At 55.7% G+C, this 27,755-nt stretch overlaps 1 protein-coding gene across 1 annotated transcript in view; it reads right to left on the bottom strand.

Moving 5' to 3' along the window:
• The window catches only part of VWA3A (von Willebrand factor A domain containing 3A), a 57,535-nt gene that overhangs the window by 2,566 nt on the left and 27,214 nt on the right, over window positions 1-27,755 (bottom strand). The window contains exons 3-20 of the mRNA XM_054714412.1: window positions 25,385-25,509; window positions 25,233-25,307; window positions 24,069-24,123; window positions 22,800-22,898; window positions 20,635-20,741; window positions 17,810-17,935; window positions 17,414-17,522; window positions 17,142-17,207; window positions 14,593-14,718; window positions 12,929-13,064; window positions 12,726-12,829; window positions 11,334-11,414; window positions 10,814-10,908; window positions 9,127-9,246; window positions 2,617-2,691; window positions 2,311-2,455; window positions 1,718-1,913; window positions 527-597 (exon numbers count right to left, since the gene is read on the bottom strand). Coding sequence (XP_054570387.1) covers window positions 527-597; window positions 1,718-1,913; window positions 2,311-2,455; window positions 2,617-2,691; window positions 9,127-9,246; window positions 10,814-10,908; window positions 11,334-11,414; window positions 12,726-12,829; window positions 12,929-13,064; window positions 14,593-14,718; window positions 17,142-17,207; window positions 17,414-17,522; window positions 17,810-17,935; window positions 20,635-20,741; window positions 22,800-22,898; window positions 24,069-24,123; window positions 25,233-25,307; window positions 25,385-25,509 — 1,911 coding nt within the window. The remainder of the gene's footprint in view (window positions 1-526; window positions 598-1,717; window positions 1,914-2,310; window positions 2,456-2,616; window positions 2,692-9,126; window positions 9,247-10,813; window positions 10,909-11,333; window positions 11,415-12,725; window positions 12,830-12,928; window positions 13,065-14,592; window positions 14,719-17,141; window positions 17,208-17,413; window positions 17,523-17,809; window positions 17,936-20,634; window positions 20,742-22,799; window positions 22,899-24,068; window positions 24,124-25,232; window positions 25,308-25,384; window positions 25,510-27,755) is intronic.

Raw genomic sequence — 27,755 nt, 5'->3', positions numbered from 1 at the left:
TTGTCTCTTCATGCTCCCTTCTAATTGGACCCCTTCCCCATTTTATGACCCTGTGCTTTTTTGTTGGCCACTCTTGGAAGTTGCAGAATATCAACTTCCAAGTCCAAAACCCACGTGGCGTCCCCCTCTCCATCGCCCCCTTATCTTGTAACATTCCTGTCTCCTGTGAAAATGTTTCCCTCTTTCTGCCGTCTGTCCACATTTCTCTATACTCTGGTTTCCTTCTTCCCCACACTCTGACTTTTCTTATCCGCTGTGAACGTATGCCTTTTGGAGGTTCCAAGCCCTCACCTATGCATTCCTCCACCATGGACCCTCTTTATTCCCAAGACTCCCTAAACCTGCCTATTTTATCCCTAAAATTCCTTTCAATGCTCCTCCTGACAACTTGATTTCAGACTTCCGGCCGCTGAAACTGTGAAAGAATGCATGCCTGTTGTTTTAAGCACCTAGTTCGTGGGACTTTGTGTGCAGTCCCAGAAATAATATAGAAGCCAGTGCACACTTTCCCCACCCCAAGGCATACCTTTTGCGAGTAGTTGAGAGCCTTTTCCATCTCAGACATGATGGCATTGATGTCGTCACTTTCATAAATGCCTGGAAACAAAGCATTTATGGGGGAGTACCCATCAGGGCCGGTGGAGGTGACCTGAGCTGGAGGGGCAGGGTGGGGTCTTTTTTTTTAAAAAAAAAATATTTTATTGTTTTTTTACAAAGAGGAAGGGAGAGGGATAGAGAGTTAGAAACATTGATGAGAGAGAACCATCAATCAGCTGCCTCCTGCACACTCCCTACTGGGGATGTGCCCACAACCAAGGTACATGCCCTTGACCGGAATCAAACCTGAGACCTTTCAGTCTGCAGGCCGACGCTCCAGCCACCGAGCCAAACCGGTTAGGGCCAGGGTGGGGTCTTAATGGCTGAGCTGACCAGCCCCAACCCCAACAGTCCAGTGGTAGTTACAGCGAGGTTACCAACAGCGGGGATGGCCATGGGCAGAAATGGCCCCTCTGGGACCCCGCACCCAGCCAAGAGCTTGTGCCACAGGAAGAGTGGATAGGAGCAAGGGTTCTGGTGCACTCCGGTGAGTAAAATCACCCACCCTGGTTACCTGAAGTGGCTAATGTCTGTAGTAAATACTGCTGACTAGTTTGAGAAGAACTAGAGCACAATGACTAAGAAGACAGATTCTGAAGTTGGCCCATGTCCTACTCTTAGGCTGTGTGGGGAGGGGAGAGAGTTTTTTGGCATCAGCTCACAACAATTCTTATGCCCAAGTGGCATATTTTGGGGTGCCGTCGTCCACCCCCAAAGCTGTCACGATGAGCAAATTGGATGCTCTGTGTTCCGTGAGCAACTGCCTTGTCACCCACCTGTTGTGAGCATTCCCCTTTGGGAAACACTAAACTAAGGGACCTGCAGTGCTCCTTCCAGCTCTAGAGTATTTAAAAATAGTTTTACTTGTCTTTTTGACTCAAAAAATTATGGTAAAACAAGTTACACAAAATGTACCATTTTAACCATGTTTGAGTTAAGTGCATTCACACTGTGGTGCGCCATTCCCCCATCCGAGTGCGGGGAACGCATGCTGACCATGAAGAGCAGTTTTCCATTTTTGAATGGGGTTTTCTGGAATACATCTATGGCACAGGGAGCGGTGCTGGTACCGAGAAACGCAGAAAAAAAGAGGTGGAGGAACCAGCCAACACTCACGCACCTGTGTCGCCAAACCAGTGGAAACGGCCTCCAGCGGCCCGGGTGACCTCTCGGTAGGCAGCGGCCGTGTCGGTGCGGCTGGCATAGCAGGCAGGTGGGGCGGTGTCCATGGGCGGCTCACCCACGTAGAAAAGACACACGTTCAGCTGGAGGTCACAGCCCCCACAGGCCTCGGCCACGTAGGCGCTGAGCGTGGGCTGTGGGGGAGAGAGGGTGGAGGGTTCTTAAGCCCGCTGGCCTCAGACCAGTTCCGCCTGATGGTCTTTCTCGAGGGCCTACTGTGTGCCATGTAGCACTCGGTGCTGAGGACAGAAAGACGAATGAGCTGGGTCACAGTTTCTCTATTTCGCGAGGGCATGGCGGGAGCCGGACCCGAGAGCCTGGTGGCAACCTGGGAGCTCGTTAGAAATGCAGCCTCTCGGGCCCCAGGCCAGACCTCCAGAAACAGGTCCTGCATCCGAACAACATCCCAGGCGAGTCTCCTGCACATCAAGTCCAGTTTGGAGAGCCATGCTGGGAGGGAGCTGCCAGCGTCCACCAGGGGAAGACGTGGGGTCACGAAGAATGGGGGTGCCCAGGACGTGGAACACCTACCATGTCCTGGTCGGGGATGCCCCCTGTGAAGAGGTAGATGCCCTGCGATTGTTGTCTGTCCTTGTCCTTGAAGTCCACTTCCACCGCCTTGCGCAGGGCGCCGAGGACATTCCTGCTGCCCCGACACTGCAGGGTCAGGGCCCACCTGGGAGGCAGGAAAGGCCCTGCTGAGGGAGGCCGGGGGAGGCCGGAACAGAGGCCGATGTTTGCAGGCTCATGCCCAGGTCTGCCGGAGCGGGGGACGGAGAGAACAGCCCGCCCAGGCTGCCCGCAGGCCTAGCACTGCAGCCTCTGCCCGCCACCTACTGCCAGGCGCTCTGTAAGCTGTCGCGGCTCACGGACACCATCTCGGGCCTCCAGCTCTCGACTGTGCTCCCAAACCTGAGGGAAGGAACGAGGCTCGTTCTCAGGCAGGAGGCTGGTCCACTCGGTGCCCCAGCTCTTGGGGCTCCCAGGCTCTAAGGAGACCAAAATCCTGATTCCACCCCCAAACTGTGGGGATGTCACCAGCCTGGGCCGGCCAAGATCTGGCTGTGATGACTGCCGGACGGTCAGTGAGGGCAGAGCCAGGAGTGCCCGGGAGGCACGCCCTCCGTGTCTTGGAGGCTTGCGTGTGTGAACGGCCCCATCCCCTGGGAAGGGAGTCCTTTCTCCCTTTTGACCGTCCCTGGCACTGACTCACGCTCACAACACATGCCCCTCTATCTGTACCGCAGTCGGTTTGTTTTTAATGTGCATCATTTCACCTTTTCTACGAGGCAGAGTTTAGATCCTTGAGGGCTCCTCCCTTCATCCAAGGAAAGGTGCCTTTTCTGTGGTTCAAACTGATTCCCCACCTGGACTCCACCTGGCACGGCCAGGCTCTTCAGTCTCTTCTGAGCCTTGCACACGCCTGCCTCCCTCGTGGCCACGCGGCCCGAGGGCAGACTTTGTGTTTGAACTTCTGCGCCTGGGCTTTTAGTAAAAGCTTGTTGAATGAACGGTTGGATGGATAAATTAATGAAAACATTGCCTAAAATGTTTCTCTAAGTGGTTTTTCCTGGAATTTATTATGAAAAGACTAGTGGCCCGGTGCACTAAATTCATACACATTAAAAGGGGATTAACCTTTTGCACTCGGATGTCGAGATTAAAATTACTCTTTGAATGTATCAATAATTTGAAATATAAAAAAATCCAAATAAGTAAGTTTGTATGAAAAGAAACTCCAGTTTTTTATTCTACTGCTGCGCTTTGTAAAATCTGGGGTATTTAAAAAATTAAATCCCGAGTAGAATAAAGGAATCGAGAAAAAAGCAAGCAAGTGCAAAGGGTTAATTAGAGGAAATATTTTGATATTGCTATTTGCCCTTTCTCTATAATAGAAGTATCAAAGATGAAAGAAAATTAGTAAAATGTATATGAAAATCTTCCTCCTGTCAGAGTCTGGGGTGCGCCACGGGACCCAGAGTCAAGTCCCCACCCACCCACGTGCACCTTGAAATTGCGCGAGACCCAGCCCCAGCCAGCCCCACCCCCGTTGGGCGAGATCCAGACCCGGCCCGCTCCACTCTGTCAAGCCCCACCGGGTGGTGGGCGCAGCCTCAGGTCCCCCAGCCTGACACTGGGCGGAGAGCACATGCTGAGGTCCCCTGTCAAGCCCCGCTTGGTGGCGGGCGTGCCTTGAGGTCCCCAGTAAAGCCCTGCCGGGTGGGGTGCATGGTCTGAAATCACCTGTCAAGCCCTGCTGGGCGGGGGGCGCAGCCTCAGGTCCCCCAGCCCGGCACAGGTTAGGGGGGCACAGCCTCAGGTCCCCTGGCGCTGGGGTGGGGGCACGGCCTGAGGTCCCCCAGCGAAGGGTGGGGGGAGCAGCCTGAGGTCCCCTGGCCCAGCACCGGGGCAGGGAGCACACCTTGAGGTCAAGCCCCGTCGCGCGGGGGCGGGGGGTGCGGCCTCAGGTCGCCCGGCCTGGTGCTGGAGCGGGGGACACAGCCTGAGGTCCCCTATCAAGCCCCACTGGGTGGGGGGCACAGCCTCAGGTCCCCTGCCCTGGCCCAGCGCCACGCAGCCTCAGGTCCCTGCTGATTGCTTGTTAAGGCTCATTATGGGAACTCGGCCTCTGCTGTGGATGCAGCCATCTTGTGTTATGGAAACCTCGTCTCCACTGTGGGCACCGCCATCTTTGTGATGGTTTGATGGTCAATTTGCATATTCCCTCTTTATTAGATAGGATTAGGCTCTGATACAGAATAATATATAATATTAACTATTGCCCTAACTGGTTTGGCTCAGTGGATAGAGTGTCAGCCTGCGGACTCAAGGGTCCCAGGTTCAATTCCAGTCAAGGGCATGTACCTCGGTTGCAGGCACATACCCAGTGGGGAGTGTGCAGGAGGCAGCTGATAGATGTTTCTCTCTCATTGATGTTTCTAACTCTCTATCCCTCTCCCTTCCTCTTTGTAAAAAAAAAAAAATCAATAAAATATATTTTTAAAAAATATTAACTACTGACGTAATAGGCTCAGAACACTCCCTTTTGAAGAGGAACCAAGATGGCGCCATAGGGAAACACCTGAACTTGCTGCCTCGCACAACCACTTCAAAACTGTGACTAAAAGACAAAACAGATATCATCCAGAACCACGGGAAGGCTGGCTGAGTGGAAGTTATACGACTAGAAGGAAAGAGAAAAGCGCACTGAGACTCAGAGGAGGTGCAGAGGTGCGGAGGTACAGAGGCGCGTGTGAAAGGGGCTGGCAACTGGGTATGCTGTTGTCTTCTTCAATCGGGAGGGAGATACAGGGAGATACAGGCTCCCGACTGCTCTGAGCTCCAGTTCCGGGAGAGACTCTGGGGTCCCAGACTCATACGGGCAGAAATTGGACTGTATGGCATCGGGCTGGAACACGAGGGTGGCTTTCTCTCAGAGGTGCTCACAGTGATCATTGTTCCTGCATGGTGCCACGGGACACAGAGACCTGGGGGACTCTTCGGGGCAGGGCTGATGGGCAGCCATTGCTGTTTGCTCCACCCTGGTGATTCCCTGAGACCCCGCCCCACCCAATTTACAACCCCACCCAAGCTGTGTGCAGAGGCTTTTGCATATGAATGGCCTGGCCTTTTGCAATCTAAAACCTAACTAACTGCAGTTGGGTCAGAGAGCTCCAAAGCTTCCAAAAGAAGGCCTAGGGCCCGACAGCAGCAGCCTGCATTGCTTCACAGCTGGGCCTCATCTGGGCACTTCCAAACCCCATACAAAGAGGAGGAATCTGCAGATCTCTCTGTAGCTCCTGCTGGGTGGCCTCAGGCAGTGGCTGACTTTGCACCTCCTTGGATATCCAAGAGCCAGTGTACCCAGTAGTCATTGTGAGACCATACCAGATTACAACGCTTCACATTCATAAGCAACACACTCAAGGGGCAGACTCAGTGAGAACCAAAGCCCCACTGAAGCAAGTCCTGCCCCATAAGGGTGTCTCCAGCACAGAAGTTCTCCCAGCGTAGACACAACTGGTCCTCACAGCCAGTTGCCTGGAGGTCAGTTTCACCCAGTGATACCAACAGCAATCAAGGCTTAACTACAACAAGACTGTGCACACAGCCCACTAAGGGGTGCACCAAGAGTGTCCACCTCAGGTAATTAGGGAGGCTGAGCCACTGGGCCCTATAGGACACCTACCACACAAGACCACTCTATCAACACAGGGAAGCAGTCAAAATGCGGAGACAAAGAAATGGGTCACAAATGAAAGAAATGGAGGAAAGCAAACTACTGGATATAGAGTTCAAAACCACGCTTATAAGGTTACTTAAGAATCTTCTAGAAACCTCTGAGAAATTTAGTGAGACCCTCAAGTATATGAAAAAGGACCAATTAGAAATTAAGCATTTACTGACTGAAATAAAGAATAATATACAGAGATCCAACAGCAGACTAGAGGATCCCAAGAATCAAGTCAAAGATTTGAAATACGAAGAAGCAAAAAACACCCAAATGGAAAAGCAAAAAGCAAAAAGAATAAAAAAACATGAAGATAGTGTAAGGAGCCTCTGGAACAACTTCAAGCGTACCAACATCAGAATTATGGGGGTGCCAGAAGAGAGAGAGCAAGATATTGAAAACCTATTTGAAGAAATAATGACAGAAAACTTCCCCCACCTAGTGAAAGAAATAGATTTACAAGTCCAGGAAGCACAGAGAACCCCAAACAAGAGGAATCCAAAGAGGACCACACCAAGACACATCATAACTAAAATGCCAAGAGCAAAAGACAAAGAGAGAATATTAAAAGCAGCAAGAGAAAAACAGTTAGTTACCTACAAGGGAGTACCCATACGACTGTCAGCTGATTTCTCAACAGAAACTATGCAGGCCAGAAGGGAGTGGCAAGAAATATTCAAAGTGATGAATAGCAAGGACCTACAACCAAGATTACTCTACTCAGCAAAGCTATCATTCAGAATTGAAGGGCACATAAAGAGCTTCACAGATAAGAAAAAGCTAAAGGAGTTCATCACCACCAAACCAGTATTATATGAAATGCTGAAAAGTATTCTTTAAGAAGAGGAAGAAGAAGTAAAAGGTAAAGATAAAAATTATGAACAACAAAGTGACAACAAATACATATCTATCAACAAGTAAATCTAAAAATCAAGTGAATAAAAAATCTGATGAACAGAATAAACTGGTGAATATAATAGAATCAGGGGCATAGAAAGGGAGTGGACTGACAATTCTCTGGGGAAGGGGGTTGGGGGAGGTGCGGGAAGAGACTGGACAAAAATCATACACCTATGGACGAGGACAGTGGGGGGGGCGGCGGTAAGGGTAGGAGGCGGGGTGGGAACCAGATAAAGGGGAGCTATGGGGGGGGAAAAGAGGAACTACTGTAATAATCTGAACAATAAAGATTTATTTAAAAAAGAACACTCCCTATTAGATATGAAGGTGTGTAAATGTATAGTTCAAGTGGGTCCCTTTGCTCTTTCTCCTCCAATTAGTTAAATGGTATGCAATTAAAAATATGTATATATTTAAATTATATACAGCTATATACTGTATAATTAAAACATATAAATATATAATATCTAATTCTATTTATATTTTAAATGTACATATTAAATTATTTATATACAAAATAATTTAAATGTATATATTTTACATAATTTAAATATACATAGTTTTATATATTTATATCTGTACTAGAGGCCCGGTGCACGAAATTCATGCACGGAGGGGAGGGGGGGTGTCCCTCAGCCCAGCCTGCACCCTCTCCAATCTGGGACCCCTCGAGGGCAGTTGGACATCCCTCTCACAATCCAGGACTGCTGGCTCTCAACTGCTTGCCTGCCTGCCTTCCTGATTGCCGCTAACTGCTTCTGCCTGCCAGCCTGATCACCCCCTAACCACTCCACTGCCAGCCTGATTGATGCCTAACTGCTCCCCTGCCAGCCTGTTTGCTCCTAACTGCCCTCCCCTTCAGGCCTGGTCACCTCTAACTGCCCTCCCATGCAGGCCTGGTCACCCCCAACTGCTCTCCCCTCCAGGCCTGGTTCCCGCCCAACTGCCCTTCCCTGCAGGCCCGGTCACCCCCAACTTCCCTCCTCTGCTGGCCTGGTCACCCCTAACTGCCCTCCCCTGCAGGGTTGATTGCCTCCAACTGCCCTCCCTTGCAGGCTTGGTCCCTCTCAATTGCCCTCCCTTGCAGGCCTGGGGCCTCCCAACTGCCCTCTCCTGCTGGCCATCTTGTGTCCACATGGGGGCAGGATCTTTGACCACATGAGGGCAGCCATATTGTGTGTTGGAGTGATGGTCAATCTGCATATTACTCTTTTATTAGATAGGATAGAGGCCTGGTGCATAGATGGGGGCCAGCTGGTTTGCCCTGAAGGGTGTCCCGGATCTGGGTGGGGGTTCCCTTGGGGCGTGGGGTGGCCTGGGCCCAGGGGCCTGTGGTGGTTTGCAGGCCAGCCATGCCCCCTGGCGACCCAAGTGGAGGCCCTGGTCCGGCAGCCATTTATTTTGGGGTTTGTGTGTCTTCTATAATTGAAACTTTGTAGCCTTAAGCAGAGGCCTGGGCCGGCCAGGGTGTGTGTAAAGCTTTGCTTCTTCCATTGCCGGGGGCAACCCAAGCCTCCTGCTCTTTCCAGCTCCATGGCTGCCGCCATTTCTGTTTGTATTTGTTTACCTTCTATCATTGAAACTTTGTAGCCTTGAGTGGAGGCTTAGGCCGGCCAGGGCAGGTGGAAAGCTTGGCTTCCTCCATTGCCTGGGAAACCCAAGCCTCCCTCCTGCTCTCTGTGGCTGTAGCCATCTTGGTTGGGTTTATTTGTATACTTGCTCTGATTGGCTGGTGGGCATGGCTTGTGGGTGTAGCAGAGTGATGGTTAATTTGCATATTACTCTTTTCTTAGGTAGGATAATTTAATTATATATAGCTTCACATAAAGTTAAAATTTAGAATTGAAACCCTAAATGAACTATTGTGCCTTGCCAAACCCAAGTTAGGAGCTGAGACAGAGGCATGCCTGGGGCCCTTCTTTTCTCTCTTGTGTTTATCAGTTTGAAAGCCCAGCGGGGCGATGGGCGGAGTTGTTTTATCCTGGCTGAGCAAGCAGTGTGTTTTGGGGCTGCTTACTACCTGCTCCCCAGTGGGACTGTTGTGCAACTATTTAATTATTCAATGCCCCAAACAAGATCATTCGAGTCAGATAAACAGCCCAAGGTGCAGGGTGCTCAGAACATCTTTCGAGCCCGCCGCTCCCTGCCAGGAGCCCCAGCCCAGCGGTGACGCCCAGCACACGGCCTCCCACCAGGACCCCGGACGGGGAGCTTACGCGATGACATTGAAGGCGTCCTTGTTGGCCAGTTGCTCCTCCAGCAGCAGCCGCAGGGAGTGCTGGATATGAATAATGTACATGGAACTGGCCGCAGAGAGATCGAGCAGTATAACCAGCCTGCACAGAAACACAAGCTTCAGGAGAACCGAATCTCTCAGATAGGGTTCTTTTTGTTCCATTTTACTCTTTAAAGCGTTTTCCAGGGCCAAGGTTTCTCTGAGGCTTGAGGTCAACAGAGGTGGGTTTCCAGCAGATTTAGGGTCCTGGAACCTCCCTCTCGGAGCTCCTACCGCGGAAAAGTCCCATGTAGAGATGGCCTAGGGCAGAGGCTGCTGCAATGGTTTTCATGTCCTTCCTCGTTTTACAGCACTAGCATTCAATATTGTTATATTGGGGTCTTTGAAGGGAAAACAGAAACAAGGTAAGCAAGTTGGATGTGGCATTATGTTATCTGGGCCTCTGGGAAAATGTTTGTATCTCTTTGTTTCCTTTCTCTGTTTTAAGATCTTTAGCCCCATTCAGGTTTTTCCTTCCACTATTTCAAATCTTATATTCCCATCTCCTCCCTCCGCTCTCATTTTGAGACACCCACAGACAACAAAAGGAAACCCACTCGATTTAGAATCAGGCGACCTTGGTTCAAGTCCCACTTCCGGTGTGACCTTAGGCAAGTCACAAAACCCCTCTGATCCTTGGTATGCTTACTATAAACTCCAGCATTTATAAGACGACTCCTCACAGGGTTAAGACTTAAAGGACATAATAGATGAATAGTATTATTACCAAGTATACTCTTTGTAAGGGTAACATATCGAATAAGGTATGGAACGACAGTAACGGTTACAATGGGTACGCAGTGTTTCTCCTGCTCAGCATTCGTTACGTCCTGTGGCGACAGCATCGGCTCTTCCTTTCGGACACCCCTCGGCCTCTATCATTCCACTTGCTTTGGGTGGAGCTGACCCCGCCCCAAGCTTCGAGCGTGGCATTTGGGAAGCAGAACATCATGCCGCCCGGCCAGGGTGCAGAGCTCGTGGCGGGCCCTGCCCCGAGTTCGGGGATGCATTTGGAGGGGAAAGCCCGCCGGCTGCCCAAGACAAAGCCATCGGAGAGGAAAGCAGGGAGACAGTAAGAGATGGAGAGACTCCTGCCAGACGTGAGTCTCTGGATCGAGCCATGCCTGCAGCCAGCCAGCAAATCTGTTTGGAGTTTTCTGTTACCTTAACCAGTGGTCGGCAAACTCATTCGTCAACAGAGCCAAATATCAACAGTACAACGATTGAAATTTCTTTTGAGAGCCAAATTTTTTAAACTTAAACTTCTTCTAACGCCACTTCTTCAACATAGACTCGCCCAGGCCGTGGTGTTTTGTGGAAGAGCCACACTCAAGGGGCCAAAGAGCCGTATGTGGCTCGCGAGCCGCAGTTTGCCGACCACTGCCCTAACCAGACCGCACTAGTTTGTTCAGCCCGTCTGCACTTGGTTTCTGTTGCCTCTTAATGGAAAGAACCCGAGTTTCCCAGTGACGACATTACTGAGGCTGTGAGGAGGGCCCCTGCTGAGTGGTTTGCTGTCCTGGGTGTAAGCGGTGGCTTCTGCTGCTTCCAATAGGGAATCCGTGCGCTGGGACCGTGCCTGTCGCACACCAACCCATGACGGACAGGAACACTCCGGGGGAAGGTACCTTTTTTCGCAGACGGTGCCCCAGATCCTCCTGCTGGCCAGCGAGAGCCACTCGACCCGCCTCTCATACATCCGCATGGCTCTGCTGAGCTGCTTCTGCAAAACCACCGGCCACACAGGGTGAGCGCCTCGCAGAGCGTGGCGGCCGAGGTCTGAGAGGGAAGGGGTGCACCCCAGTCGGCTTCTGGGAACGTGTGCCACGGCCATGGATAAACATCCCACTCATCGTGGACACGCTGCCACGAGGCCCCGAGGAGAAAGTCTCTCATTGGCCCATATCGGGAGGAGGCAGATGTTGTCCCAAAGGGTTAGAAGCTTTACTTTTTATTTTTCATTAAAGGCTTTTGTTTGAGGCACCCAGGCCTGTGCCTGGGAGGGACGGGGTGGAGAAAGCTCCCAGAGTGCCCGGGGGTGGAGCACAGTCTGTTTACAGGAGAGAATCAGTCAGTGGCTCGGCATCTCCACATCACGGGGTGCCGCCCCCCGCCCCCACGCCATGCTCTGCCGGGCCCGTGGCCCACCTGGTATTCAAAGAGGAAGGGCAGGTCCACGTGGACGTTCCTCACCGTCCCGTCGTGCCACTGAAGCTGTACCATTGCCTTCTGCGCTCCGGCGGGGCCCGGAGGGGCGCGGGCGAATGGAAGCACACCGTGAGGAGGGATTGTAAGTTCACCTTGGGCCCTGGGACTGGACCACATCGGGGACAGAATGCGCCCGCCCACGCCCACCAGGTCACGGCCTTGCCTGGCGCTGGCAGCAGAGGGCCTCGGGACACACGGAGGCTGCCCCCGGAGGCTCTCCTGAACACGGGGTCTTTATATAAAACAAGGTGGGACGTTTTGCTAATAACAGAGTAAGAGACTTAAAAACATACTGGCCATGGTCCTTAGGTTTGGGAACCTAATAGGCCTTCATGAACACTTTGGAAGTCAAATTTGTTCATCTTCTTTTTTCACCCTCCACCAAACTGTCATATCCATGTCTCAAAGTATCATTCCATCCGCCTAGTCCAGTGGTCGGCAAACTGCGGCTCGCGAGCCACATGCGGCTCTTTGGCCCCTTGAGTGTGGCTCTTCCACAAAATACCACGTACAGTGCGATTGAAACTTTGTGGCCCATGCACAGAAGTCGGTTTTTGGCTCTCCAAAGAAATTTCAATCGTTGTACTGTTGATATTTGGCTCTGTTGACTAATGAGTTTACCGACCACTGGCCTAGTCATTCATCCATCCACTGAGTCAATTATCCATCTCTCTTTCCTTTTATTCTCCATTCATTACTCCTTCCATTTCTCCATCTTTCCATCCTTACTTTCATCCTTTTATCTTTTTTATTCTATCATGTCATTCATCCTTCCATTTCTCCCTCCATCTGTTCACATGTCTTCCATCCATCCATCCATCCATCCATCCATCCATCCATCCATCCGCCTACGTGTCCATGCATTCATCAACACTTTCATCCATCTACCCATTCATCCTTCCTTTCCTTCCTCCATCCACTCAGTCGGCCAGTAAACATTCATTAACTGCTGACTTGTACTAGAGATACAGAGTTTTTCCTTTTAAAGGGTTCATAATCTGGTGAGATTTGGACATGTCATAAATACACAGGTTGACACATTATAGGAGCGATGGCAGGTGTCTGTGCCAGGTGCAGTGAGGACACACAGAGTGAGTGTGTTCTGAGTGGGGAGGAGGAACCCTCACAGTGGAGGTGACTGTGGTACCCGATTCCCTCCCTCTTGCCCACCTCCCACGTTTCCTTTTCAGATGGGAGGAGAGCCGGCCCTCTCTGGGCCCGCAGGCCCTGCACCTCAGGCTCGGCCTTGACTCCTATTTCTGAACATTTGCGAAGGGAAATGCCACAGAGGCGCTCCCCTGCAGAGGACGGAGGGAATCGGATCTGAGTCACCTCATGGACAGTTGACGACACCGTTTTCTGGAGAACAGGCACAAATTCCTCAATGGGAGCGAACGCGTTGGGCGCCAGAACCTGGTAAAGGTTCAGCTTCTTGGCTGTGAGGACAAACGATGGCTTGAGGCACCGCGTGAAGACCCAGAGGGCTGGTGCCCTAGTCAGGGCCTTCGCCCTCGGCCACCCTCCTCGGCATTTACCTCTTAGGCCATTGACCTTGAGCCATTCTGCAGAAGTCTTGTCTAAGTTTGGGAACTCAATTGTGAGGGGAGCTTCGTGCTTTGGGGGTTTAGGCAAGAGACCTCTGAATGGCCCTTTGGCAATCTCTGTGGAAATCTAAATTAAAATGAAATATCCTCATCACATAACCACACTCTAGAGCTGCTGAGTATTCAGTCTCCCATCCCCCCAGCTCCCCAAGGGGGGATCTTATTAAAGGCAGTTTGCCTTCCCTCTCACCATCCACACCCCACCCCCTTTCTGGAGATTTCTGGAATTCCAGGGGAAGAGAAAGATGTGCCCCAAAATTCACTTCCTCTTTCGTGTGCTCATCTTCCTGCCGCTTCCCCATCCTTATCCATTAGGGTCCGCACCTTGGCCTCCTGCTGAGTGGCCCCTCGGTGACCCCAGCCCAGGCTCAGGGAACTCAAAAGCCGCTCTGCGCCAGTCACGTGGAGGCTCGGGCCCAGCCCGGCCTCTGCCCACATTGGTAAGCCGAACGGCTGAGGGGCTGAGAGAGGAGCGCACAGCTCCCGGAGAAGTGAAACGGAGAACAGCCCCTCCCCAGCCTGGTGCATCTGAGCACCGTCTTCATGAGTTTTGCTATATCTGAACACCACCGTACTGTTATCTACTCCATTTATTTTTAAATTAAACACATGGCATTAAAGTGTTTTAATATTCAATTTAATTTGCTTTCGGAAACAGACTCCTTTTTTGTACTTAAATAATTTTAGAAAGATCTACTGACGAGCCAGATTTAAATATATAACTTTAAAAATACTAATCTATGTCTCGCCTTACAATCATCCTGTGAACCCCACACAGTACATGCATTTCATTTCGGGAAACTCCTAACAAGGATGTGGCCTCCCAGCAGACCCGGTTCGGTCAGAGCCGTTAGTTAACCTGCTGGCTTCAGTTTGCTCATCTATAAAATGGGTTGATAACATGCCGGCCTAATCTACTGCTGTTGAAAGAGAAAACAAGGCCTCAGAGAACTGAGCCCCCTGCCCCCTTCCCCCGCGCCCTCAGCAGATGAGAGGTGTGGTCATGACACGGATGCCATCGTGGTTCTGTGGAACCGGCAGGAGAGCTGGCCGACATGCAGCCGCCTCCCAGCGCTCTCCGCCCACAGCTCCTCTGCTGTGCCGTCTAAGCAGCACAGAGTGCCCACGGAAAGTTAACTGTCGTGCGCAGGACGCTGGCCCTGGATGAGGCCTGGGGAGGCCATCTTAGACAGCCTACTCTGTGCGGGTGATGTTCATCCCCACACTGGGGGGAGGAGCGGTGGAAGTGCCCAATTTCTCAGTTAGAAGACCCACCAGGACCCTCGGGCACAGTGGAGGCCCCGGGGCCGCCCAGCTCAGAGCGAGAGGCTTTGCCTCTTCTCACTTCCAGGCCGTGGGGGCCGACAGCCCTGCCCTCTGCGGACGGTGAGGAAGGAGAGTGGGGCGAGGCAGGGAGGCTCCCGGGCAGGTCCCAGCCTTTTCCCGCCCACCTACCTCCTCCATCAGGCCGGGCAGCTCCGGGCACCTACCTCCTCCATCAGGCCGGGCAGCTCCGCCCACCTACCTCCTCCATCAGGCCGGGCAGCTCCGCCCACCTACCTCCTCCATCAGGCCGGGCAGCTCCGGGCACCTACCTCCTCCATCAGGCCGGGCAGCTCCGGGCAAGCGGCGCTCTGGCGCAGGGCGCGGACCTGGCCCAGGAGGCTCTGGGCCGTCTGCATTTCTGCCAGCAGCTCCTCGACGTCGGGGCCGGCACAGATCTGGGGGCGTTAGGAGCAGTAAGCCGCCCGCAGCAGCCAAGGCAAACTCTGCAGCAGTCTTGTCTAAGTCTGGGAACTCAAATGTGAGGGGAGCTTCGTGCTTTGGGGGTTTAGGCAAGAGACCTCTGAGTGGCCCTTTGGCAATCCCCGTGGAAATCTAAATTAAAATGAAATATCCTTAAATTAAACCTTAAATTAAAGCAGAGCTCCCAGACCTGCTGCGTCCCACGGCAGCGCTGGCCCGCCGCGATTTCAGACACGTGAAGGGTTGCCTAACCTTAAAAATGTGAAGACACTTTGCACCCTCTATGAGGGCTACGAAAATGAGGATAACTTTACAAGGACTGTAGTCGGTGTTGGCCAGGGTGCTGAGACGCGAAACCCTGGGGCACCGCTGGGGGAACGGGAGCGGTGCGGCCGCTGTGGAAACGGTTTGGCGGCTCCGCACAAAAGCAAACGGGATTCCCCGGGACCCGCGCTGCCCTCTAGGTATAGACCTCAAATCCCGAGAACGGGACGGGACACCCGGACACCAACACTATGGCAGCTCACACTGCCCCCGGAAACCACCCAGATGTCCACCGACTGGAGAGTGTGAGCTATTCTCCCCATGACAAGGAGCGGCGCACTGCACCTGCTACAACATGGGGGAGCCTCGAAGCCGGCCACGAGGGGAAGAGGGCTCCATTTCAGTGAGCTGTCCAGGCTAAGCACGCCCAGAGAGGCCGGCCGCGGAGTGGCTGCCTGGAGCCGCGGGCGGGAAGTGGGGGGCCTGCCTGGAGGTCTGCGCTGCCCTTTGGGGAGATGGGAGCGTTTGGAGCAGGAGGAGGTGGCGCTGCACGCATTGTGACTGTGGAAGTCCACTGTGAGCGGCTGACTTTATGTTATGTGACTCTCACTTCATTATTTTAAATCCTATATAATAAAAGGGTAATATGCAAATAGACCAAATGGCAGAACTGAACAACCAATCAAAGCATAATATGCTAATGAATGCTAAGCCTGCTCAACCGCTCGCTATGATGTGCACTGACCACCAGGGGGTTAGCTTGCTGCTGGGGTCTGGCCGATTGTGACTGAGCACGATGGGCTGAACACGCCCTCCCCCGGTCCCTCCCCAGCCAGATCATGCACTAGTGGGGCCCCTCAGCCTGGCCTGCACCCTCTCACAATCTGGGACCCCTCAGGGGATGTCAGAGAGCAGGCTTCAGCCCGATCCCACAGGCCACTCCCCTTGGGAGGGCGCCAGATGCAGGGCTCTCCCGATCAGGGCTAATTGGGCCCGAACCTGTGGCAGCCACAGTGGGGCCGGGATGAGTGAGAGCGGCAGGTAGGAGCTGCAGGCAGTGTTGGACTGCGGGTTTCGGTCCGATCCCTGCAGGCCACCCAGAGGGACCCCACCCGTGCACGAATTTGTGCACTGGGCCTCTAGTGTAAAAAACAACACACATAAAAACACCCAGATTTCTGGCTCTTCTGGAAAAAGTCAGAGGACTTGGCAGCAGGGGCGGCATTCCTACGGAGCAGGGCCTGGCTGGGCTGCGCTGCAGGCGGCCAGCGTCTCCCACGCCCACGGGCCGGCCGCTCCCTGCTGCCCCCAGAGGCAGCCATCACCCGCCATCATCCTCGCACTGGTGTTTTGCTCATATTACAGAAGACAGTGAAATTCGTGGTCTCCACAGCTCTGACAAGAGTGAGAAACAACAGATATGCCAAGAGGACCACAGGTTTCACAATGACCTCTCTCTAATCAGCCCGTCATGTGTGTACTAGGCCTGGCCAGCCCTGCAGTCTGTGACCCGCACAGAACCTGGGCAGCGAGGGAACAAGAGGGTGCTGCTGAGACTGTCCCTGGTGCCCGCCCCTCGTGCGACCTCTGCCGCTGAGCCCAGCACGGCCCGCGAGAGGCGGCTGCGCACTCTCTCCCGGCTGGAGCGGTTCGCAGGTGCTGTGAGCTGCGCAGAGGGCTGTATTCGCATCTGCCCAATGCATTTACACACTTGCTGGTTGTTGCCTCCATTGTGGACACGGGTAACTGGGGCAAGGACAGGGATGGGAGGCTTGGTACAGAATTGACTGCACATTCAGCAATGGCTGCTGCGGTCCCTGCAGGAGCGGAGGGGGCGGGGAGGGGGCCGGGGGGGGGGGGGGGGGGGGAAGGGCCTGTCTAGGAGAGAACTGGGGCCATGGATGCAGATTCAGAGCTTTGCTGGGGCCCCAGGGTGGCAACTGGTCAGACTCAGGACTCTACCCACCAGGCCTCACGGTGTGCAATGAGCTCTTCCTACACATTCATCTGAACCTGATCACACCTGGGGAAGCCCTCGGGGGTGGGAGGGGGGCGAGCACACAGCCTGGTCTGCCTGCGCCCAGGGCCCGGGCACCAAGGCAGCGGCCGGGCGAGAGCAGCGGGCACGGCTCACCTCCGACTCTGGGCTGTAGCAGTGGTAGTGGCCCCCAACAGCTTCCGCGAGGTTCTTCAGGACAGCCTGCGGGACCGCCGTCACCCTCCAGGCACCGCCAATGCTCCAACAGCTTTCTCCTGCCCAGCCCCCCCCCCCACCCGCCTCCAGCATCTCCCCCTGCCCCAGGTGACCGTGTGCCGGCCCACAGCTCGGAGCCTGTCCACGCAGGTCTCACAGGCTGCCCCTCACAGGGCCTCCCAAGGGGAACCGGGGAAGCCGCGGGCACTCACGGGGGGCACCCGGTCCTCGCACTGGTAGGTGACAAGGTGGGTGTGGAGGCCCCTGCCCAGGGTGGCCTGTTGGATGTAGTCAGACAGGATTTCAGGAGGCTGATCTGGGCTGGGGCAGACAGAGGAAGATAGGGGGGCACCCCGGCATGAGGACATTCCAGAGCAAAATGGTAACTTCCAGGGCACACTGCAGGGGCCAGCCCCCACCTGTGTCCCAGGTCACCCGTGTGGGGAGCGGGCGGAGCACAGCACGGGCCTGGCCGCCCTGGCGGCCCCGTGAGGGCGCTTCCGTCAGGCCTGTGTCAGGAGGTATGCTTGATGCGCTTTCTCCTAACCACGGTTTGGCTCTCCGGCCCCTCCCTGTAGTCTGTTACCCATTTAGGAAAGGGGACCTACCAGCTTCCCAGGATGGTCACCAGAGAATCCAGCCCCTTTAGAGCGAAGGTTTTTCTCAGGGCTTGCAGCAGATTGCTGCCTCCTTCCGGCTGCGGCGTCCTTACCCAGAGTTTGAGCTCCTGGAGGCTGAGGAGACAGTGACAGACAGCAGCAGCCGGATCACAGCACTCCGCTAGGACAAACGCCAGCTCATTCGAGCCTGAGGATAGCTCTCTGCGTGAATGCCTTTATTCCCATTTTATAGATGAGGAGACTGAGGCTCAGAGTTAGCATATCTGATACTAAGCAACTGGCAACACAGAATTCAAACCAGGTTCGACTCTAGGACCAGCACTTAGTGACTCTGTTGTCAGAGGTCTGGCGAAGACCCTTCTCTCCCCAAACTCTTCTCTCCGAAGCGTGGCGGGAACCCCCTTACACTCAGAGGCCTCTGGGGGGGGGGGGGGGGGGGGCAGGGCGCAGCTGTGAGGCCACCTCCCGGGGACTGGGCACACACTGGTCACGGGAAATGGCAGCACGGTGCTTTCTTGGTTAAATACCTCACATGGTGCTAGTGAGGGAGTTCTGCCCTTTCCATTTCTTTTTAGTCTGATTTTTAAAAAACAAAATCTCAGCTTGTTGCTAGAAACCTGTCTTTTGTTATTGTAACTATTGACTCTCCCTTTTTTGTTGTTGTTAATCCTTCCTCATCTGAGGATATTTTTCCATTGACTTTTAGAGAGAGTGGAAGGGAGGAAGGGAGGAAGGGAGAGAGAGCGCAATTGAGATTGAGCCGGGGATCAAGCCTGCAACCAAGGTACATACCCTTGACCGAATCGAACCCGAGACCCTTCAGTCCTCGGGCCGGCACTCTATCCACTGAGCCAAACCAGGTAGAGTGCGTGTCTTTTTTAAACAGAGAACAGATCCAGGCCTAGCACCCCCTGGTCAATGGGTATCCAGCTGGAACGAACATCACCATTTTCTTTGCGTTCCTTAGGTTATGTTTTGGCTGCTTTCTGGCTGTGGCCAGGACTCCGGCCTTCTCAGCTATGGTGCTGATGGGGAGCTCCTTCCACAGTGAAAGGGGGTGATATGGGAAGATGATACAGAGCCAGGGGGTGCAGACTGAATGATAGAACACGTGGCAGAGACGTGATGGACATCACGCAAGTCCAGGCGGGACTGAAGGTGAGGAACTGCGGGCGGCCGGCCGCCAGTTCACGTCCAGTTTGCACGGGGAGACAGGGGCTAACAAGGCGGGCACCACAGCAACACACTCTCCCCGCTGAGCACCTGCCACGTGCCAGGTACCTGTTTTCCATTTCATCCTCACAACTCAGAGAGGGCAGGTGCCCTCAGCCTCGTTCTGCTCATGGGAGGGGTGAAGGACTGGCCAAGCTCACCCACAACTGTCAGAGCCGGGGTCAGAGCCAGCCCTGCTGGGGTTGAGCACTTCCCTGCTCGGAGGGGCCTCTTCCCAGCCAGTGCCGGCAAGGAGCCCACCATCCCAGGAGCCCACGCACGCAGATTTTCCTGGACTCTGCGCTGCTGCTCTGGGCATGTTCCCTAACCGGAGTCACGGGTTCCTCCTCTGCAAAATGGGGATTGGCCACAAATCTATACTAATAAAAACCTGGGTGGTCCGTGCACCCTCACGTGCGACGTCGTTACAAGATGGCCACCACAAAGATGGCTGCCACAAGATGGCCACGCGCACAGCGGAGGCGGGGCCCGGTGGCCACTCCACGTGGTGAGGCCTGGGGATTCCGTGGCTCTGCTCGGTGCAGAGGAGGCTGGTCCCAGTGGAGGAGGTGGGTTGTAGCGGGGAGGACAGTTGTGGGTGATCAGGCCAGCAGGGGAGGGCAGTTGGGATTGATCAGGCCAGCAGGGGAGGGCATTTGTGGGTGATCAGGTCAGCAGGGGGGTAGTTAGGCATTAATCAGGCCAGCAGGGGAGCCATTAGGGGGCGATCAGGATGGCAGGCAGAAGTGGTTAGGGGCAATCAGGCAGGCAGGCAAGTGAATGGTTAGGAGCTAGCGGTCCCGGATTGCAAGAGGGATGTCTGATTGCTGGCTTAGGCCCGATCCCTGATCTGGGATTGGGCCTAAACCGGCAGTTGGACATCCCCTGAGGGGTCCCATATTGGAGAGGGTGCAGGCCAGGCTGAGGGACACCCGCCCCCCCCGTGCACGAATTTCATTAAATAAGACAGTATTAAATAAGACAGTGCATAAAAGTGCCTATCACATGGCAGGGATCAAAGATCTTTCCTTCATGGAAAAGACATTTTTACTTAGTGGTATAAGTAGAAACTCTTACCTACCTCCCCTCTCACTGCTTCCCCAAACGAGGAACTGCCAAATAAAGGGCTAGTTAAGCTGTAGCGTATCTATGCAGTGGGATACTGTATGGCTATTAAAAAGAACAGGGGCCCTGAGGGGTGGCGCGGTTGGTTGGAGCACTGTCCCATGCACCAGGAGGTTGTGGGTTCCATTCCTGTCAGGCACATGCCTCAGTGGCAGGTTCCAGCTCGGGTGGGTCACATTCCGGAGGCTACCAATCCATGCTTCTCCCTCCCTCTCTCTAAGTAATAACAAAACTGTCCCCTCGTTTGCTGGATAGAAATGGTGCCTCGGGGTCGTCTTGTCATCTCATTCGGTGGGCTGCTTGTGAGGGTGACCCTCTCCCAAAGTGACTGGCTCCTGGAGTTTCTGCTTTTGTGAACTGTCTCTTTGTATTTACTATCTGATGGGGTCTTGGGTTTGCACTGGAATCACGCACTAAGGACACTAACACTCGGGAGGAGAGTGACCAATTAACATCCTGGCCAGGTAGCCACTCACCTGGAGGCGCTGACGTCCACGGGGTCTGGCCAGAGGGCGCAGGTGGTGGTGCCGAAGGTCAGGACGAACAGCTTCTCCTTGTGGCTCAGCTGCTCATCAATGAGGCTCTGGTGGACAGAAGCGTCAGAGGGAGTCAGCTACTCGGGAAGGAGGGAGCCAGGCACCTGGGTAAGCCGGACTGAGTAGGACCGGCATTTTCACAGTCACCCCAGGGATCCCGCCTACTTGACTAGGCAGGAGAGACAGTTTTAGGGCCACTCTGGGGATCACTGGTACCCACCAGATTGACTGGGGAGGGAAGGGGAGGAGGGTCATTTCACCGAGCACATGCGCAGTAGGAGCCAAAATGGGGACTGTAAAAGGGAAAGTTGGGGGAAAGAATTGGAGAAGGCACCAACCCCGGAAAATCCAGGAAGGAGGGTGGATAGGGAGAGGTACCAGCACTGAGCCCAGAAGACCCAGGGAGGGGGGTGGGTGGTTTGGATGAAACCTTGCTCCTTCCCCACCCCAAGGAAACGGGGGAAGCCCCACCCAGAGCCCACCTGAATCTCCTTTCAAGAGGACCATGGACAGGGCAGAAATAGGGTGCTGGGGACCAGCTAGAACTGTGAGAAATATTAACCCTGCTCTGGTAACCGTGATGGTTTTGTTCTGGTTAAGGAAGGCACATTCTAACCTGGCTGGCAGTTCCACACTGGGGATGGGGGCTCACCTGGAGATGCAGCCCACCCTCCCCATTAGGAGCTGCCGATTACATGGGAAGATTAACCACTTTGTTGCAAACACCAGAATCGCCAGCCCTTTGAAGCCCCCAGCCCTCTGCCTACCTGTAAACTGCCCGTGGGGCACACCTGTTTCCTACTCCCCATGTCCTCTCTGTCCTTCTACCCCATATAAGCAGCTGGCTTATGGGGGGGAGGGGAGGGGCAGAGCAGAGGTTTGTGGGTGACCTGCTGCCCTCCCACGCTGCCGGCAGGACTGGAATAAACGCTCATATGACTTAACCCTGTCCCTGCTGAATTGGCTCAAGTAGTGGCAGGCAGCCCGGACCCACTGATTGTCCGTTACATTACCACTAACCCTATCTTCCCGCCCCTGCGTCCCTGGAATGCCTTCCCTGTGACTGTGCAAGAGCCTCATTTCCACAGCAACATCCTCACAGCCGCCACCTGCAGACTGCCCTCCTCCAGAGCAGCGCCTCGGGCTGCTGCCGCCTGGTCAGCAGTGTGGGTGGCTGTGTGGGTCTGGGCTACTGATCTCAGTGTGTGCTGTGGTTGAACCCTTCACTGTGGCCCCGAGAGGGGGAAAGGGAAGTGGGGGCAGTCATTTCTCTCCAAGCATGTGAGTCGGGGATGGAGCAACAGGCACAAAGCCAGCCTGTTTGGTCGATGTTCTTAAGCTGTAGTTGGTGAACATCCAAGAGTAAGGTATCTCCTTCTTCCCCAGCTGGAAATTTCACCCGCACGCCACCAGCACAAGCCTGTGTCGGCTACTATTAGACCCGATCTTTGGAAACAGCCCTGAGGACTCCTGAAGGCGAGCCTGCAGCTTCCCTTCCCAGTCACCTACGGAGACCAGGGCCCAGGCCCAGGTTGGACTCCATAACAAAGTCTCTGAGCTGGCTATTGCTGCTAAGGTCCCCACAGAAAACAGCTCCTCTCCCCCCACATGTTACTTACAGAGACCTCAGAGGTCTTTTCTTACTATATATATTTCAGAGAGGAAGTCTTTTCTGTGCCATATTTATACCAAGCATAGCTGGAATGAAGTGCTGTCTTCCTCTGGCAGCCCTGCGAGGGGCCACTGTTGTGCCTCCCATTTTACAGATGGGAAAACCAAGGCACAGGCGGTTAGATAATGCAGTCACAGAGCCCAGGAGCGACAGGGGCGGCTGAGGTCTGACTCCAGCCATCCAGAGCTCTCGGCTTCTCCGCTGGGGCATGCCGGAGAGGGCAGGGCAGCTGGGCCTGTGCTGGGCTGGCTTCCCAGGGAACAGGTGGGGGAGAGAGGGGGCCGGGAGGGAGTCGGAGACCAAGCCCAGTTCGCAGGGATGCTCTGTGCTAAGGTGGCGGGGTGGGGGGGGGGGGGGGCTGCTGTCAGACGCGCCCTTCACCGGCTGCGGACAGAGCGGGACGCACAGGAGCGGGGCCTCCGCCCGGACTCACCGCGAGGTCGCGCAGGAACTCTTCTCTCCGAGGGCCCCCGCCCAGGGCGGCCGCGTCCACGAGGAGCCCCACGCCGGCCCCGGGGAGGAGGCCAAACGCCTGAGCCAGAGAGGGCGCCGGTGAGCGGGCTCCGCAGCGAGGCCGGCCACCCTCCCGCCTCGGCGAGCAGCAGCGCGGGGGCGGCCTTCCCTGAGCGCCCGCTCCTGCTGCGGGGCGCGGGGTGCAGGGTGCGGGGTGCGGGGTGCGGGGTGCGGGGCTGTGGGGTGCGGGGTGCGGGGTGCGGGGCTGTGGGGTGCGGGGCCGCGGGGTGCGGGGCCGCGGGGTGCGGGGTGCGGGGCCGCGGGGTGCGGGGTGCGGGGCCGCGGGGTGCGGGGTGCGGGGTGCGGGGTGCGGGGCGCGGGGCAGCTCCCTCCAGGGCCCTCTGGCCTCCCCGGGCCAAGACACCCGCCAAAGAGGCTTCCGAGAAACCCTCCGTGGGACTTGCCCCCGCCGCCCCCCCACCTGCCGCCCCAGGCCCGCCCTCCCGCTCCGCCACAGCCCCGGGTCAGCCCGGACGCCGCCCTGGCTCCCCTCCTCCGCTGGCTCTCTGCCGGGGGCCGGGCGCCCCTGTTCGGAGGGCCGGCCCGGGCACTGGGACTCAGCCGCTTCCTCCGGAGGCCGGGCTCAGGCCCCAACGGGAGACCCTCCGCCGGGAGACGGCGCTCAGCCCGGAGGCGGGGGCGGGGGGGGGGGGGGGGGGCGGCCTCCCGCAGTCCCCCTGTCACCCCCGCTTCCCTCAGCCCCCCTGTCACCCCGCCCCCTTTTGGTCGATGTTCTTAAGCTGTAGTTGGTGAACATTCCAAGAGAAGTGTACCATCTGCCTCTCTCAGTGCATGAGGTTTGGGGGTTACCCCTCTCCCCAGCTCCCCGTCCCCTGGTTTTCCCCAGGAATGAGCACCAGCTCCAGGCCTAGCCAGCTGGGGTGTCTCAGCCCTGGGAGGGCAGGAGGGTGGGCTGGAGGGCAGGGGAGGCCTGCGGGCTCGTCACCAGCAGGTGGGCGTCTCCCCAAACCTGGGGACAGCCTCCTGAGAATAAAGCACCGAGGAGGGCAGAACCGGGGCAGAACCGGGGCGAGGGCGGCGTGCTTGCGGCCTGGACACCGCTGGGTGGAGGGCGGGCGTTTCTGCTGTCGCTGAAGACGGTTCGGGCCGGAAGCCTATGGGGGCACTGGGCAGGGCTCTAACCGACGGGGAATGGGTGCGAGGGGCAACGCTGAGCCCCACCTGTTACCTTTCTGCTGCTTTCCGAGAGCCACTGAATTCTCTGTCGATAGAGTCCGATCATCCTGTCAAAGCACCGGAAAGAGCCGTCGCCCGAGGTCAGGGTCAGCGAGCCACACCACCTCCACGGAGAGTGGGCGGTGGCTTCGTCCTGTGTCTCGGGTGGGGACTGCGAGGCCCGGTGCAGCGGGACAGTGAGGCGTTCCCTCGCTGCCCCGCTCCTCACACCCGGCCTCTCAGGGGGACTCTCCTCCGGGTACGGAGGGGCACTTCGCCCCAAACACGCAGGTCACCCTCATTAGAGGCTCAGTGGGGGGATGTGGGGGCCTAGAGCAGGGCCTGGAAGGCTTTGGGTGTGAGACCCTGGGGCCGCAGGTGGGGTGTGGTTTTACATGGGGCCAAGGTGGGGAGCTCTCAGCAACCCCGCCCACGTCTTCCATCCGAGCGGCCTGGCAGCATCATCTCCAACGTGCAGATGGTACCGGGACTCCATTCAAGTCCATTTCCCAAACGTCAACTCGGAAAATGAAAGCCAATCCCTTGAAATTTCCCAGTGACCAACGGACTGAACAGACTGGAACACTGCTTCAAATGCTCGGTTTACAATGAAAACCAACCAACCAAAATGTTCTTTAAAACCTGTTTAAACCCTCCAACTCCATAACAATTGCTACGGAAGTTATAGTCCAAATGTTTTGATAAACTTGACAAATTGGTCATTTAGCCGCTGACGTTTAGTTAACTTAAGAGTAACACGCTATTTTAAGCTGTGGGACTGATTAAATAATGCGTGCAGCCCTGGGAGAATCCCCGGCCCATGAGTGAATGTGAGCAACTGGTGATTATCCTCGCTTTGCAGGAAACCTCAGGACAACAGGAACCCGGCGCCGCGCCCGGATGGAGGGGGCCTGCCACTGCGACATCACAAAGTCTGGACCCCGCCCTGGGTCACTGAGGGTCCCTCCGAGCCCTGACACAGCAGAGGACGCGGGGTGTGTGTCTCTCCAAGGGGAGCATCAACCTTAGAGGCTGAGGAAACGGAGACGGGGCCGACCTCTCTATTTGGAAAACCGGAACTGGAGCGAGCCGCGGGAGGAGACCTGCCCGAGTCCCACAGAGACTGCCGTTTGGCAGATGGGGGGGGGGAGGGGGCGCGCACGGGACACACACTCACTCAGAGAGCTTCGCCTCCAGCCGGCGGGCGGCCTGGGCGGAGAAGTGCACGTCCACGGCGCTGCTGCCCTCCTCCCTGCAGAGCAAAGCCTGGTGAAGGGCGCCTGGGGCCGGGCCAGCTGTCACTGGGTGCAGGCGGGGGCGGCGACTTACAGCACAGGTGTGCCCTGGCTGACCAGGTCGGCCACGGTGAGCTTCTCAAACTCTAAACTGTGAGCCGAAAGCCAAGCTCGCGAGTCATCCTCCGCTGAAGGCTGGGCCTCGGCTCCCCGCAGCCTCTGTGAGAGGGAAGCCAGAGTCAAACAATGAAGCCGCGGAAGAGGGCCAGGCTGCGGTGCGGTCCGGTCCTCCACACAGACGCCCGAGGCGGCCGTCTGACAGGTCCTGCGGAGAGCAGTCTGCGGGGCTCGCCTGCTGAGGGACGCGGGGCCAGCGCCCGGCAGCACCCGCTCCCCTCCTTCTCCTCGCCCCTCATTGTGGCTGGACCCTGAGGGGCCACTCTCACCACGGCCTGCCTTGGGGGCCAAGTGTGACACCCCAGCCAGACCCCAGGTGACCACAGAACTATGGCCCATGACCTCTGAGCAGCTGGCCCGGAACGCCTGGGCTTGGTCAATGGCGCCAGCATTCCCACCTTTTGTCCCGTTTCCAGCTCAGGACCAACAAGAGAAAGTCACACAGGCTCGCCAAGCAAGCACACGGTGCCTGCACCCCTGCCCGCGGCTCCCTTCGGGCGACAGCTTTAGGGGAAGAACCTTCTAGCCGACACAGGAGTCCGCCCGAGAAGGGCCACCCACCTCACATTACCTAGTGACGCCTGTGACCTTCCAGGTGCGAAGCTCCCATGGGGCGGCGGGCCTTGGTGGTGGAGCTGAGTCCTTCACGGTGAGAGTCAGCTCTGGGGATGCTTCTGGGCGCAGCGGCGGGCGAGCTGCCCCAGCTGAGCCGCCCTGACCGTCCCCCTTCGGGAGGCTGCATTCCTTTCCCTCCCAGGGGTGCTGTGCGCCCACTGTGAACCAGGCACCATTCCTGGTGCTCGAGCTACAAGGAACAAGGTGCTACAACAAGATGGAGCCCTGGCCGGTGTGGCTCCGTGGTAGAGCTTCGGCCTGTGGGTCCTGAGTTCGACTCTGGTCAAGGGCATGTACCTTGGTTGCAGGCTCCTCCCCACCTGGGCCCTGGTCAGGGGCACATGCAGGAGGCAACCAATCGATGTGTTTCTCTCACATTGATATTTCTCTGTCTTTCCCTCTCCCTTCTACTCTCTAAAAATCAATGAAAAAATATCCTTGAGTGAGGAGTTTAAAAAATAAATAAATAAAATAAAACCAGATGGAAATGTCCTCGCCTTCTAGTAGCTTACATTCTAGTGTGTGTGGATGGACAGTAAGGATGAACAAAGTCAGTGAACATAATTTCAGAAAGCAGAGGGAGAAACCAAGATGGCAGCATAGGTAAACACCTAAACTGCTGCCTCGCACAACAATTTCAAAACTACAACTAAAAGACAGAACGGACATCATCCAGAACCACAGGAAGGCTGGCTGAATGGAAATTCTACAACTAGAAGGAAAGAGGAAAGCACACAGAGATTCAGAGGAGCTGCAAAGGGCTGAGGTATGGAGATGCGCGCACGTATGCGCAGAGAGGACGGGCGTCTGAGTGCCTGGCTGGCTATCCCAAGCGGGAGGGAGATAGAAGCTCCCGGCTGCATTGAACCCCAGTTCCGGGCGAGACCCTGGGGACCCAGACTCATACGGGGGGAATCTGGACTGTCAGGAAAAGAGAAAAGCACACGGAGACTCAGGGGAGCTGTGAAAGGCAGAGGTCCGGAGGCGTGCACGCGAGCGCAAGAGGAGAGGACTGACTGCTGAGTGCACCGCTGGCTTTCTCAAGCGGGAAGGAGACAAAAGCTCCTGACTGCGCTGAACTCCAGTTCCGGGCGAGAATCTGGGAACCCAGACCCATTTGGGGAGAAACTGGGCTGTCTGGCAGTGGGCAAAACTCGAGGACGGCTTCTTCTCAGAGGTGCTTGCAGTGATTACCGAGGGACACTGAGACCCAGGGGCCTCATAGGGCAGGGCTGACGGGAAGCCAAGGCTATCTGCTCAGCCCTGAGACTCTGCCCCATCCAAGATGAGCACAGAGGCTTTTGCAATTTTGCAAGTCTGGTCCTATACGGCTGTCTCCAGCACAGAAGTTCTCCCGGCATACACACAGCTGATCCTCACAGCCAATTGGCCTGGAGGTCAATTCCTCCCAGTGATACCAACAACAATCAAGACTTAACTACAGCCCTAACCGGTTTGGCTCAGTGGATAGAGCGTTGGCCTGCGGACTGAAAGGACCCAGGTTCGATTCCAGTCAAGGGCATGTACCTTGGTTGCGGGCACATCCCCCGTAGGAGGTGTGCAGGAGGCAGCTGATGGCTGTTTCTCTCTCATCGATGTTTCCAACTCTCTATCCTTCTCTCTTCCTCTCTGCAAAAAAATCAATAAAATATATTAAAAAAAAAAAAAAAGAC

This window comes from Eptesicus fuscus, chromosome 4, assembly GCF_027574615.1.
Source record: "Eptesicus fuscus isolate TK198812 chromosome 4, DD_ASM_mEF_20220401, whole genome shotgun sequence".
Lineage (NCBI taxonomy): Eukaryota > Metazoa > Chordata > Mammalia > Chiroptera > Vespertilionidae > Eptesicus > Eptesicus fuscus.
The sequence above is the reverse complement of the archived record's forward strand: the minus strand, read 5'-3'. Positions and strand labels throughout refer to the sequence as shown.